Below are 12,639 nucleotides of genomic sequence, written 5' to 3'. Positions count from 1 at the left end.
TATTGATTTTAAACTTAGGATTTTTTAATTGAATGTTATAGAATAGTTTGGCTAGATTTATAAATCGTATTGGAATGTTGAAGACAACTTAAGATTTATTATATTGGTAAGTTTATTATATTTACAAGATGGTTAAGTAACTGGAAATTGATGTGCTTCAAAAGGAAAATGAAATATATTAACTTTATTAGTGTAGTTTAAACCTTTTAAGGGAATATAATCAACTAGGATGTAAATGGGACTGATTCTTCAAAGAGTTTAATTCTTCCATTTGAGTTGCTCCAGCATGCTCTCGAAAGTGATTGTGAGCACACTGTTTCTATAAAATCACATAATTTATAAATTGACCTTAATTTGTTATTTATTTTTATTAGTTTATATTAGTCAAAAGCTTCAAGGAATAATACATAATTTTATCTGTGTTTAAAAATACAAAAAAAATTCATATTGACAATTTTGAAGACTACTTTTCAAAACTCTCAATCTATACCCTTTGTCAGACATGTTTGGCTCTCACAAGTGAGTTTGTTGTTCTCTAGCCTTTCCCAATGACCCCTGACAACCAGATTTCAATTAGGAAATGTCCCAACTACAGTGCTGTATTTTGAACCCTGAAAACTTCCTGCCAATGTGAGAACTTTCCTTTCCCCATCAACTTGGCTTCCTTCTCTCTTGTCTTGAATGCTACTATTGGCAGAGCAAATATGACTCAGAAACTGGCTCCTCAGGGTTGTAACATTAGATGATACATGGGTTGGGTGATTGTACTGTGAACCAATGCCTTTGTTTCACTGGGCTGGGCACTCTAGAAAGTGTGTTGCTGCCAGAGTTGCTGGGAAAGCACACACAGGTTTGGAAAGAAAGGGCTTGCCCCCGGCCTGGGCTTCTAGGGACCCTTCTTCCAGCTGGGAAGCGTTCTGATATTAAACAGAAATACCTCCAGAAGATAAGCTTTAGAGGTGAAATAAGTCTGTGAAGAACCAGCATGGGAATTCTATACTCTGAGGTAGGTAACCTTTCTAGGAGTAGGATTCCAAAGGTGTTTTGTACTGCTCATGCTTTTGAAATTTAATTTCCTGTCCTGCCTGATATGTTTCCTTTTCTTCTCTTTAACTTTCGGTGTGAGCATTAAGTCAGAGAAAATTAAGTCCTATATGTTAATCTGTTTGATGTATTTTTATAGAAAATTATTTTTGCAATGCTAAAATGTTAACTAGATCTAAGTAGAGAGCTACATGGGACACATTTCATTATGTCCAGATGTTTGCAGAGGTAACTTGAACCTTGCAAAATGGAATTTGAGTTGTGATTTTCTGATTCAAAGATCAGAGAAAAAGTGAAAATTGTACCTAACTGGATTTTCTAAACACAGATTGACTGGTTCTTTGATGAAACTGTGTAGACAGAGTAACAACTTCGAAAGGAAATTTACCTCTAGTAATTATTGATAAAGATTATCACTGTGTCGAAGAGCAATAAAAACAAAATACATTTTTGATATTTTTAGTTTTTTTCTGGTAAAACTTCAAACATTTTCTTCATATCTGATGGGCACAAAATATTTTTTCCTGTATGGAAAGTAACCTATTCGAATCAGTGAGTTTTTAATAATGTTTCAAAGAAGGTACAAGAGAGTAATGTTTAAACAAGAGTACAAGACGTTTAATGACATTATGATTTATGACTTATTTCCTCTCCTCTCTTACACAATTAACCAGTTCATCTGCATTCCAATGCAGATGTTCAACAATACCTCCTTGGATGGTTTTGAACTTCTAGTTGAAAAGGCAGCTTCTCTGCATTTGCAGTTATTTTTAATGTGGTGTGTGCGTGTGTGCTTGACTGATATTTCTACAGTAAAATGTGCTGTCTGATGGTTTTTTAATTCTAAGTATGTTTTGCTCAGTAACAGTTTCGTGAAGAGATCATATATATGAAAATGATAACATAAGCAATGTTCTAAAATGCTCCTCTAATAATTCTCGAACTTAGATTGCATAAGCATGAAGATGAAGAATTTGTGAAAAATGCAGTTTCAAGGGCCCCCACCCCTGAGAGCCTGTTGCCATTCAGAAACCTACTTTTTGGAGAAGCATCCCCGATGATTCTAATGTAGGCGATCACTTTACCACTGATGCAGAGAGAAACAGATGCTCTAAGCTAGTGCTTTTCAAACTTTAATGTGCATTCAGATCACTTGAAGATCTGGTTTAAATGCAGATTCTTGTTCTGTAGGGCTGGGTGAAGCCTAAGACTCTGCATTTCAGCTCCCAGGTGATGCTGATGCTGCTGGTTTATGGGCCACACTGTGAGTAGCAAGGCTATAGTCTCTATCTTGGGAACAACTGCATTAAAAAAAAAAGTCTCTGTGAGAGCAGTGCAATTTTCTATTAGTTGGGTGTTGAGTTGGCAAGTGGCTTGAGTCAAGGCAAGGCAAGACATGTTGAATTACTTCTAAGTATTAAATGAGAATATTTCTGGAAGTGGACTAAGTGTTTTACTTTTCAGATATATTAAGTACAAAGCCACTTGGAATTTATCATATTTAGAAACAAACACAACACCTGCATACGTATGCTCACGTGCACACACACACAAAACCCTAACTTACCTAGAAACTCAAAAGTAAATTTCAAAAGCTCACAATTAATATTGAATCAAGGATAATCTAAGATATTGTTAAAATAAATGTTGTTGCCTTGCAACTCATATCACAAGTGGAAGTAGATTCTCTGCCCTTACATTTGATTCTGCTCACTTGTACACTTACTCTAATGTCAACAATATAAAACACATGACCCACCTAGAAAGTCTTAGCCATTTCTAGAAATAACTGTTGTCTACCCTTTTGGCAAATAACTTCTCAATTTGCCTTGACCTAAGCAGGTTTTCATCTTGATGTCAACTTTTTGATATCTGCACTATCACTGTGCTATGGAATGTCAAGGACTAGAATAACCTGACCTGGTAATATATGGAAAATGCTAGGGGACTAAGTTCTTTTAGACTGGAACAAAGCTTCGTTTGGTTGTTTCTTGTGGGTGCATGTGGAATTTATATGTAGAATTAAAAAAAAAAAAAAGAAAAAAAAAGCCTAGTCTCACCCACTAGTATTCTGATCCAGAAGATCTGGGGTAGGACTGTCCTATCTGTGATTTTAAAGAGATTGAGAAGTTCTGGAGTAATCTCACAAATATTTATGCATAACCTACTCATCTATCATATTCCAGTCTCTCATCTGTCGTGTACCAGTCACTGCTTTCCCAGGTGTAGAAGCTGTGAGTCACTGATTAAGGCAAGAGCAAGAGCCATCCACTCCTGCTTCATTCCCTGCTCCCATGAGGCCTCAAAGCATCAATTTTTATGTTACTTTTTGCAAAGTTCTAATTCCTACCTTGAGTGTGGGAAGCTACTCTGGATTGGGACACAGACTAACCATTTTTCCTTAGAGCCTTGCACTGGTCATAGTTATGCGCTATGCTGTTTTAGAAAGAAGGAGAGAATGAGTGAATATCCCAGAGTTGGCCCTAAAATCTTAGGAGATAATAAGCTTAGAGCTCTGTGAGAGAACTTAACTTTGTAACTGTGTAAGCTGCACTTTTAAACAAGGCTGATTCATTTAAGTCCTTATCAAACATATTTGTTCATAATATTTACAGTAATAGCTAGTATTTATTGAGGGCTTGTTATATACCAGGTGCCATTCCAAGTATTTTATATGTATTAACTCTTTTAATGCTCCCAGCAACCGTGTAAGATGATCAGTATTATTTTCCCTATTTTAAAAATGAGGAAGCTGAGGCAAAGATAGCTTAAGTAACTTGCCCAAAGTTATGTAGTTAGAAAGGGCATACTGGGGCTTGAATATAAGACTTAGCTTTGTACATTCAGGGAAATTCTTCCTATATCACTGATGAACATAAAAAAGTTCTTTTTCAACTTCCTATCTCAACAGGGACACCATACTCCACAAAGGAGTTGGTCTTAACCACTCTGCTATTCTGCCAGTGCTCTTTGCCACTAGGATATATTTCCCCTTTCCCTTAATAGGAAGAATGGAGTAAATTGAATCCGGTTCCAATGAGGTACACTCTACTTAAATTCTGCAGAAGAGAACTACCTCACTGCAAAGCATTACAAAAAGTGGAAAGAAGGAAGATGTATGAGAACTTAACTCAAAGAGCCCAAGCTTCATGCTCATGAGGTCTATAGAATGTTCTGTAGACTCTTGACCTTGTCAGCTTCAGAAACAGGCCCCAAAAGGAGTGTCCTGAAAGTCAAATCATAACGATGTATCCTTTTAAACTTTGGGAAGTTCTAATTATAAGGTTATCTATGAACAGAGGGAAGCACTGGTATATGTGTACACACATACAAACGTGCGCGCGCTTGACCCTAAATTAATCCTTTGGGAATGTATCAATTTTTCAGAGAAGCTGGTGTTACTATAGAAAAAGAACATATGGTTCAAAGAAGAAACGGATCAGTTTGAAAAACCACAATGTCTAAAGAAAGCAACTTAGGTTGTTGATGTGTGACCTCAAGTCAATTCCGACTCATAGTGTCCCCATGTGACAGAGTAGAACTGCCCTATAGAATTTCCTAGGCTGTAATCTTTACAGAAGCAGATTGCCAGGTCTTTTCTCCTGCAGAATGGCTGATGGGTTTGAACTGCATACCTTTCAGTTAGCAGCCGAGTGCTTTTACTGTTGTACCACCAACCAACAAAAGCAAAAAACCAAGCCTGTTGCAGTCGAGTCGATTCCGACTCATAGTGACAATATAGGACACAGGAGAACTGCTCTGTAGGGTTTCCAAGGAGCAGCTGGTGGATTTGAACTGCAGACCTTTTGGTTAGCAGCTAAGTTCTTAACCACTGTGCCACCAGGGTACCTTAATTTAGGCTGAGGAGGGCCTTCTTATGAGAGCCAGTATAGTTGAGGAGGAGAACTCTGGCAGACAGGGATAGAGTTGTGACAAATGGGAAGGCCATTGGACTACAAGTCAAGAAAACCTAGAATTTAGTCCTGATTGTACCAGAAACTCTGTGTGAATTGGGGGAAAACACTTAATCCCTCTGAGTCACAGTTTCTGTATCTATAAAACAAGAGCACTGGATGACATCCCCTTCAGTAGTCAACCTTGTGCCATTCTGTGATACAGAAAAAGGAAAGGTAAGGAAAATTGGGAAAAATGCCTCCTTCACCATCTTATCGATTCTTCCTATCTACTTTGTTTGAATATTGAAACCCTAACAAATTTTGGCATTCCTGTATGAAAACAAACAAAAAACACATATATGTGCAAAATGCCCAAGATCTTCTACCCCGATTAGTTTAATTCTTCCTTGAATATTGTAAGTAATTTTAGAAATTATAATGTGGCTCTAAGTCACATTTTAAAAAGGGAATGATAACTTTAATGTTTGAGCAGAAAAGAGGACGGAAAGTTTGTAAACATGCATTCATTTATTCATTCACCCATCCATTAATTGGATCAATAAATATTTATTGAACACATATTATATTCTAGGCACATGCTAGTAGCTGGTATAGAGTGGTAAATAAAATAAATGTGGTCCCTGGCCTCTTGTAGCTAACAATGTGAAAAATAAACAAACAAATGAAAAAAAATAAATAGTTAAAAGAGGAATAAGGGAAGCAAACAGGTTAGAGAAATAGTGTACAAGAGGGGTGGGAAGGAGTACATATATTTAACTAGATTTGACCTGGAGACCTCTCCTTAGGTAGTGTTATTTGGGCTGAGGTATGAGGAATAAGAATCCAGTCTTGGGAAGCTTGAGGCAAAAGTGTTCCAGACAGAGTAAGTGTAGAGAATCTGAAGCATGGAAAAGTTGGGCCTATTGGAATAATTGACATAGTGCTAGGCTAAGCGTGTGCTGGTAGGATCAATTCTTTGGAGCAGGAAAGGAGAGAGTATATTATCTGTACAGAATTTAAAAACATTTCTATAACTGAAAGTTGATTTGCTTTTTATTATCACCATATTCCAGTAAACAATGTCAGTTTGACATTCTCCTCACCACTCCTATCACCCTTGGCAGCTATGGTCTGATAGAAATTCCCGATTCCCAGAAGGCAGTGAGAGTGACGAGAGCTGAAGCTGGAGAGGCTGTCAGCACCAGGTCATGCAGGTCTTGCAGGCCAAGATAAGGAATTAAGATTTTATTCTAAGTTCTTTGGAAAGCCATTGAAGGATTTTAGGAAGGTAGGTAACATGACCCAGTTTGTGTTTAAAAAGTCACTCTGGTAGCTGTGGAGAGAGTCAGCTGGAGAGATGCAAGGTGGGATGGCAGGAGTCTGGAAGGAGGTTAGTTCAGTAGTCTAAGGGGTGAGAATGGTGGTTGTACTAGGCCGGAGGATGAATCTGAGGTAAAATCTTAACTGAAATGTTTCCTGGTTTGGATGTGGAAAGTGAAGGAGAGAGAGAAATTAAAGTTGATACCCAGGATTCTGCCTTTGGCAAGCCATTGGATGGTGGTGCTAATGGGATGGAAATACTCAGACAGCGCAAGAGGGATGACGAGATTCAGAGTTCTATCTGGACATGTTATGTTACAGATACCTGTGAGGTGCCCAGGTAGTGAAGGAAGATGGATATAGGAATGTAGCTCCGAGGAGAGGCTGGGGCAGGAGGTATCAATGTGGGAGTTGTCTGCATAGAGATGGTATTTAAAGCCATGGGAAAGGATGAGTTCAGCTAGAGAGAGAACGTAGAGGGAGCAGAGGACACCAGATGTGGTTTTGCCAGAGAAGTAAGGAGCTATCATAGCAGAGTCTCCCCTGAGCATCTTTGTCAGGAGCTTGTTGCTGTTATTGTTCGGTGCCGTTGAGTCAGTTCTGACTCATAACGACCTCATGTACAACAGAATGAAATACTGTCTGGTCCTGTGCCATCCTCACAGTCGTTGCTATGTTTGAGCCCATTGTTGCAGCCACTATGTCAATCCATCTCATTGAGGGTCTTCCTCTTCTTCACTGACCTTCTACTTTACCAAGCATGATGTCCTTTTCCGGGGGCTGATCCCTCCTGATAACATGTCTAAAGTATGTGAGATGAAGTCTTGCCATAATTGCTTATAGGGAGCATTCTGGCTGTACTTGTTCCAAGAAAGATTTGTTTGTTCTTCTGGCAGTCCATAGTATATTCAGAATTCTTCGCCAACACCAGAGTTCAAATACATCAGTTCTTCTTCAGTCTTCCTTATTCATTGTCCAGCTTCACATACCTACGAAGCAATTGAAAATACCATGGCTTGGGTCAAGTACATCTTAGTCCTCAAAGTAACATCTTTGTTTTTTACAGCATCACGGCAACACACAAGCTACCACAGTAGAACAAATTGACAGATGAGTGGTGACAGGAGCTTGGAGCACTCAATCATCACAAGTGTTTTCAGTTAAACAGGAGTTTTTTTTTATTTTGACACTCCCTTTCTTTATTCTAGAAACAAAAACTTAGGAAGTTCCAACTTCTCTATATGTTAACTAAATATGTACAAAATGTAGTAAGAGAGGAAAATCGTAGGGGTTTCTAAGTTCTGTATAGGAAGTTAAATAATCAGTACAAAATGTGGTAATGGGGAGAGACCCTTTTTTTTGACTCCTGTAAAAGCACAGGGACACAAAATAACTTGTGCCGCAGAAGTCCTGCTTCTCTGAGAGTCCAAAGCAGGAATGGGCTGGCCTTTAGGGTCAGAAAGACCTGGCTTCAAATTTCAGCTCCACTGATATCAAAGAGAAAGGGAGAAAAGAAAAAATCCCAGCAAGCTTGTTTTCTAAGGGGAGAAAAATAAGTCATTTTATGTGAACATGCATTATATGAGACTTCATTTCATAAGTCTTTGCATATCTATATTTAAATTATATATATATATAAAACCAAATAAATTGCAAGCTTTAATCACTGAAGGAATTCCCTTTGATGTTTTAAAGGTCTAGGGGGTTATTTGAAATGAGATAAGAAGGCATAGAAGAGAACTCTTTTAAAAATAAAGGTTCCATAGACTCTAAGCGATAATTATTTTAATTACAAGTCTGTGCCATTTACTTATGTTATATAAACAGCACTAATACTATAGCTCCCCTGATCTTAAAAGTATTGCCATTGAAATGTCTTTTTTTGGAAACCTGAAAAAAGAGACATACCTGAGAGTACCACAGTCAAATGGTTTGCACACTGACTAAGTGGGAAGTCTTAACTGAATTTCTAAACTTAAGTTAGATCATGTCAAAACTCCACAAAAGCTACCCATCAAACATAGAATAAAATTCAAAATCCTTACCATGGCCTACAAGGCCCAATGATACATGGTCCTGGTTGCTGCTCCAACTTCCTGCCGTTCTCCTGCCTCTTGTAGCCACGCTGACCTCCTTGCTCTTCCGAGAACACACCAAACATGCTTCCATCTCAAGGCCTTGGTGTTCGGGTTCCTTGTCTAGAAGGTTCTTCCCCCTGAAATTTGCCTGGCTCACCCCATCATTTAATACAGATCACAGATCTTTGTTCAAGTCTCACCTTCTTCAAGCAATCTAAAGAGTGGCCTTGTCATTGTTTATCCATCCTCTTGTTGCTGATAGTTGCCATTGAGTCAATTCCCACTCACGGCGACTCCACGTGTACTGAGTAAAACTGCTCCATAGGGTTTTCAAGCCTATGACCTTTTGGAAGCAGGCACCTCTGGGTAGGTTCGAACTGCCAGACTTTCAGCTGGTAATTGAGTGCTTAACCATTTGCACCACCCAGGGATCCTGTCTATTCTACTGTGCTTTATTTTTCTTCATATCCCTTAGCACTTTCAGAAAACATACACAATTTCCAATCTCTTCTGTCTCCTTCACCAGAATGTAAGCTGTATGAGGACAGGGACTTTGCCTTGTTTCCTTTTATATCCCCAATGTCTATAACAGTACCAGGCACAGAGGAGGTGCTCAAAAATGTTTGTTGAATGGATAGATGAGAATTTAAGATAGGAACCAGGAAGATATTTCTGGCTATACGGGTGATGAGACATGGGAAGATACTACCAATATCAATATAGTACTCTTTCTCCAAAGAATTTTACATTTCAGATAATTTTTTAAAGATAAGTATAGCCTTGGCTTGTTGGCAGGAGGAGGGACAAAGTGATTTCTCGAGACAGTTCTGGTTCTTCCAGTCCTGTGCCATCCCACACATTCATTCATTTCCTGTCTTTAGAAAGTACACAGTTTACAGTTGCAAGAGGCTACTAGGGTAAATTTTGACAAATGAAATGGTATCACTGTTGCATTGTTTAAGGTCATCAAGATTCACCTAATGCCATGTTGCTACCCATGAGACAATGGCAAAGGAAAGGGGCAGCCATTTGGGGCAGCAGCCCACCCGAGCATGCCTGTAGGGTAAAACCATTTGCTGTTGAGTTGATTCCAACTCATGGCAACCCCATGTGTGTCAGAGTAGAACTGTGCTCCACAGGATTTTCAGTGGCTGCTTTTGGGGAGTATATCACCAGGACTTTCTTCTGAGGTGCCTCTGGATGAACTCAAACCTGCAGCCTTTTGGTTAGCAGCTGAGCTAACTAATTGCACCACCCAGTTGGGCTAAAATCAAAGTGAGAATTTTAAGAGATGAGGAGCCCTGGTGGCACAATGGCCAAGCACTAGGCTGCTAACCAAAAGGTGTGCAGTTCAAACCCATCTGGCGGTTAAGCAGAAGAAAAGACCTGGCGATCTGCTCCTGTAAAGATTACACCCTAGGAAACCCTATGGGGAAGTTCTACTCTGTCCTGTAGTGTTGCTGTGAGTTGGAATTGACTCAACAACGCACAACAACAACGTATGGATTCTGCAGTCATCCCATTTGATTTGATTCCTGGCACTGCCAGTTACTAGCTGTGTGACCTTGGGCAAGAAAGACAACTTCCCTCTGCTTCAGTCTCACTGTACAAGATGGGGGTAAGATAACTAGTTACCTTATAGGGTTATTGTGAGGGTTAAATGAAATACCCGAGGTACTAATAAATATTAGCTCATATTATAATTTACTCACTCATTTATTCACTAAGTATATACTGAATGCTTAGATATGTCAAGCACTTTCTGGGTGCTGGAGATACAATGCTGTACAAGTACCAACACTGTACCTGCCCTCAGGTAGCTTACAGACTAGTCGGAGAGATAGCTGTTCAATAAACTTATACCTTCATTTACTTAGATCAGGGGTAAACACGAGCAAGTGGTAGGAGATAAAGACAGAAAGACAGATTGTGTGAGATTTGACGAACCATGTGTGTCAGCTTGAGGACGATATCCTGACAGCAACGTGAGGCTACTCTGTGAAGCATGGATTGGAGGCTGGATAGGTGAGGTGGGAGGAAGTGAGGCCAGGTAGAGCTTTGCAATACTCCTGGTGAGAAATGATGAGGACCTGAACTAGAACTTTGGCAGTGAGGATGGATAGAGGGAGAGATTAATAGGGGATAAAATCAGTATGATAATCCCCTAGGTTTCTTGACTGGTTTCTTTTACACCCAGGGCAGAGGCCAACATGGATTCATAATAACTCTTCCTTCAACTCAAATGGACAGCCCCCTCTTCTCATTCCTAGCTCATCAGCCAGTATTCTTCTGTTGGACTTCCCTTCTGTCAGCGGTCAGTGCTTTTGTAGCTCTGGGCTGCCCCCTAGCAGAAATTTAGAGTCTATCAAGCATAGGCTTATTTCAGGTGTTCAAACAATTTATGCATCAAATCACTCGTGTGTCTCAACTGAGTCAGGAAGACATTTTACTTATCAAAGACAGAAACTCTGTGTATAGGATATAGGAAGCCTAGGGAATACTGAAGTTATGACCAGCTGAATATTTTCAGTAAATTGCTCAAGTGGGATTGAGAAAGCACTCAAAAGCACCAAGTGACTTTTGCAAGGAGATAAAACAAAGCTCTTTACCTTTTCCTCTTTCCAGTTAACTTTCAGTAAAGATTTTGATGAACCCAGGCAGAGGGGGCTTTATGCTGGAGGCTTTATCCAGGCAGGTAACAGATGAGTGAAATGGACCAGGTGGAATGTAATGGAAAGTGGTGGAGACTGTGGAGAATTGGAACCACTGCCACTAAATGCCATTTATTTGGTGTCTTATGGGAATGCAGACCTAGTGTTGTCAAATCTTTCAATTTTTTAAGAGAAGGCAGAAATCCAGATTACTATGTGAAATAGTCTGATTTTTAAATGTTGGAAACTAATTTAAAATTTTAAGAAAACAAAAAATAACTCTACAGCCAATCTGTTTCCAATTCTGCATTGTAGACCATCGGTTCCCAAAATCTGGTTCATGATCAGTAGTAATCAGAGGCAAACTTTTCACTGGTTTATTATTTTATTTATTATTTTTTACAAAAATCAAAATGACGAAGGAAGTTTTTCCATAAAGTTAAATCTATCCAATATAAAGGCCTACTTTTTCTTCCCCTGTGATTATATCTTTATGTATTTTGTGGTAAAATATCCATGTATTTATGTTAAAATATCCTTTAGTTTATGAAATAATGGTATTGTGTCTAATACTTTAATTGGCAAAAATTAGAAGTTGGTGACTTTACATCAGTCTTCTTTTATGTTGTTTTATTTTACTTGTCATTGAAATCCAAGTGACTGGGTACTACTCCTAAGACAGTGGCAATTCGCTGAAAGTTTATATGCATTATTTGTGTTGGGATAACACTAGACCCTAGCCATGATGTGAAAGATGTATTGGCTGGGGATAGACTAGAGGCCCATAAGCATGATGGTCATAGAATGTGAGAACGTAAAGAAATTTTTGTCTCACTCTTTTATTTCATGATTGAGAACATTAAGACGCATGAAAAGGAAGTGAATTGTCCATGGCCACCCAAAGAGTTAGTAGTAGTATCACAACTACAACCTGATTTTTCAACTTCAGGGTTTTTTTAAAAAATTGCATCAGTGCTTTCTACATCAGCCAGCTGGTACCCAGAGACGCTGCTTTGCCCAACTGGTGATAAAATCTAGTAAAAGGTAATGTTTGAGTCCAACGGATACAAACATACCATTGGTCATGAAGATGACTTAGGACAGGGCAACGTTTCATTCTGTTATACATAAGATCGCCATGAGTTGGAACCAACTCGAAGGCAACACAAAAGGGTAATAGAAAAGGTAATTTGTGTAATTGCTCATTTCCTATTGACAGTTGGAACCCACTTTTCATGCTCATTTCCCTTTGCCTCATAGTTGCTGTTGAGTTGACTTTCCTTTAGGATGTTTCTTTTGTGAGTAGAGACCTTTGAGTTTAAAAGTATCACAGCTTACTTATCGTGATATTCGGCTATAACAGAACATGAGTTGGGTAGCAAATGTACCCACTCTCCTTTCTCACTGGTCTGCCACCTTGCTACTGGTGCTTATGCCAAGACTATACTCCTTTAAAATTGTTTTCTTTTTTTTTTTTTCTCTCTCTCTGTCTTATTTTAGATAAATTTCACATGACCAAGAGTAACATATTTTATATTCTTTTTTTAAAAAATTTTTTTATTGTACTTTAGATGAAGGTTTACAGAACAAATAGTTACTCATTAAACAGTCAGTACACATACTGTTTTATGACATTGGTTAACAACCCCA

At 38.8% G+C, this 12,639-nt stretch overlaps 1 protein-coding gene across 2 annotated transcripts in view; it reads left to right on the top strand.

Moving 5' to 3' along the window:
* The first annotated feature begins 468 nt into the window (after positions 1–468).
* The window catches only part of ANKRD22 (ankyrin repeat domain 22), a 28,269-nt gene continuing 16,098 nt past the window's right edge, over positions 469–12,639 (top strand). Inside the window, exon 1 of one of the 2 annotated variants that reach the window (XM_023739772.1) lies at positions 469–1,006. In XM_023739772.1, the coding sequence (XP_023595540.1) occupies positions 986–1,006 (21 nt within the window). In that variant the 5' untranslated portion in view covers positions 469–985. The remainder of the gene's footprint in view (positions 1,007–12,639) is intronic. The other variant, XM_004370127.2, reaches the window with a different exon arrangement.

This window comes from Trichechus manatus, unplaced genomic scaffold, assembly GCF_000243295.1.
Source record: "Trichechus manatus latirostris isolate Lorelei unplaced genomic scaffold, TriManLat1.0 scaffold00007, whole genome shotgun sequence".
In the NCBI taxonomy this organism is placed as follows: Eukaryota; Metazoa; Chordata; class Mammalia; order Sirenia; family Trichechidae; genus Trichechus; species Trichechus manatus.
Note: the sequence above shows the minus strand (reverse complement) of the source record. Positions and strands in the feature narration are given on the sequence as shown.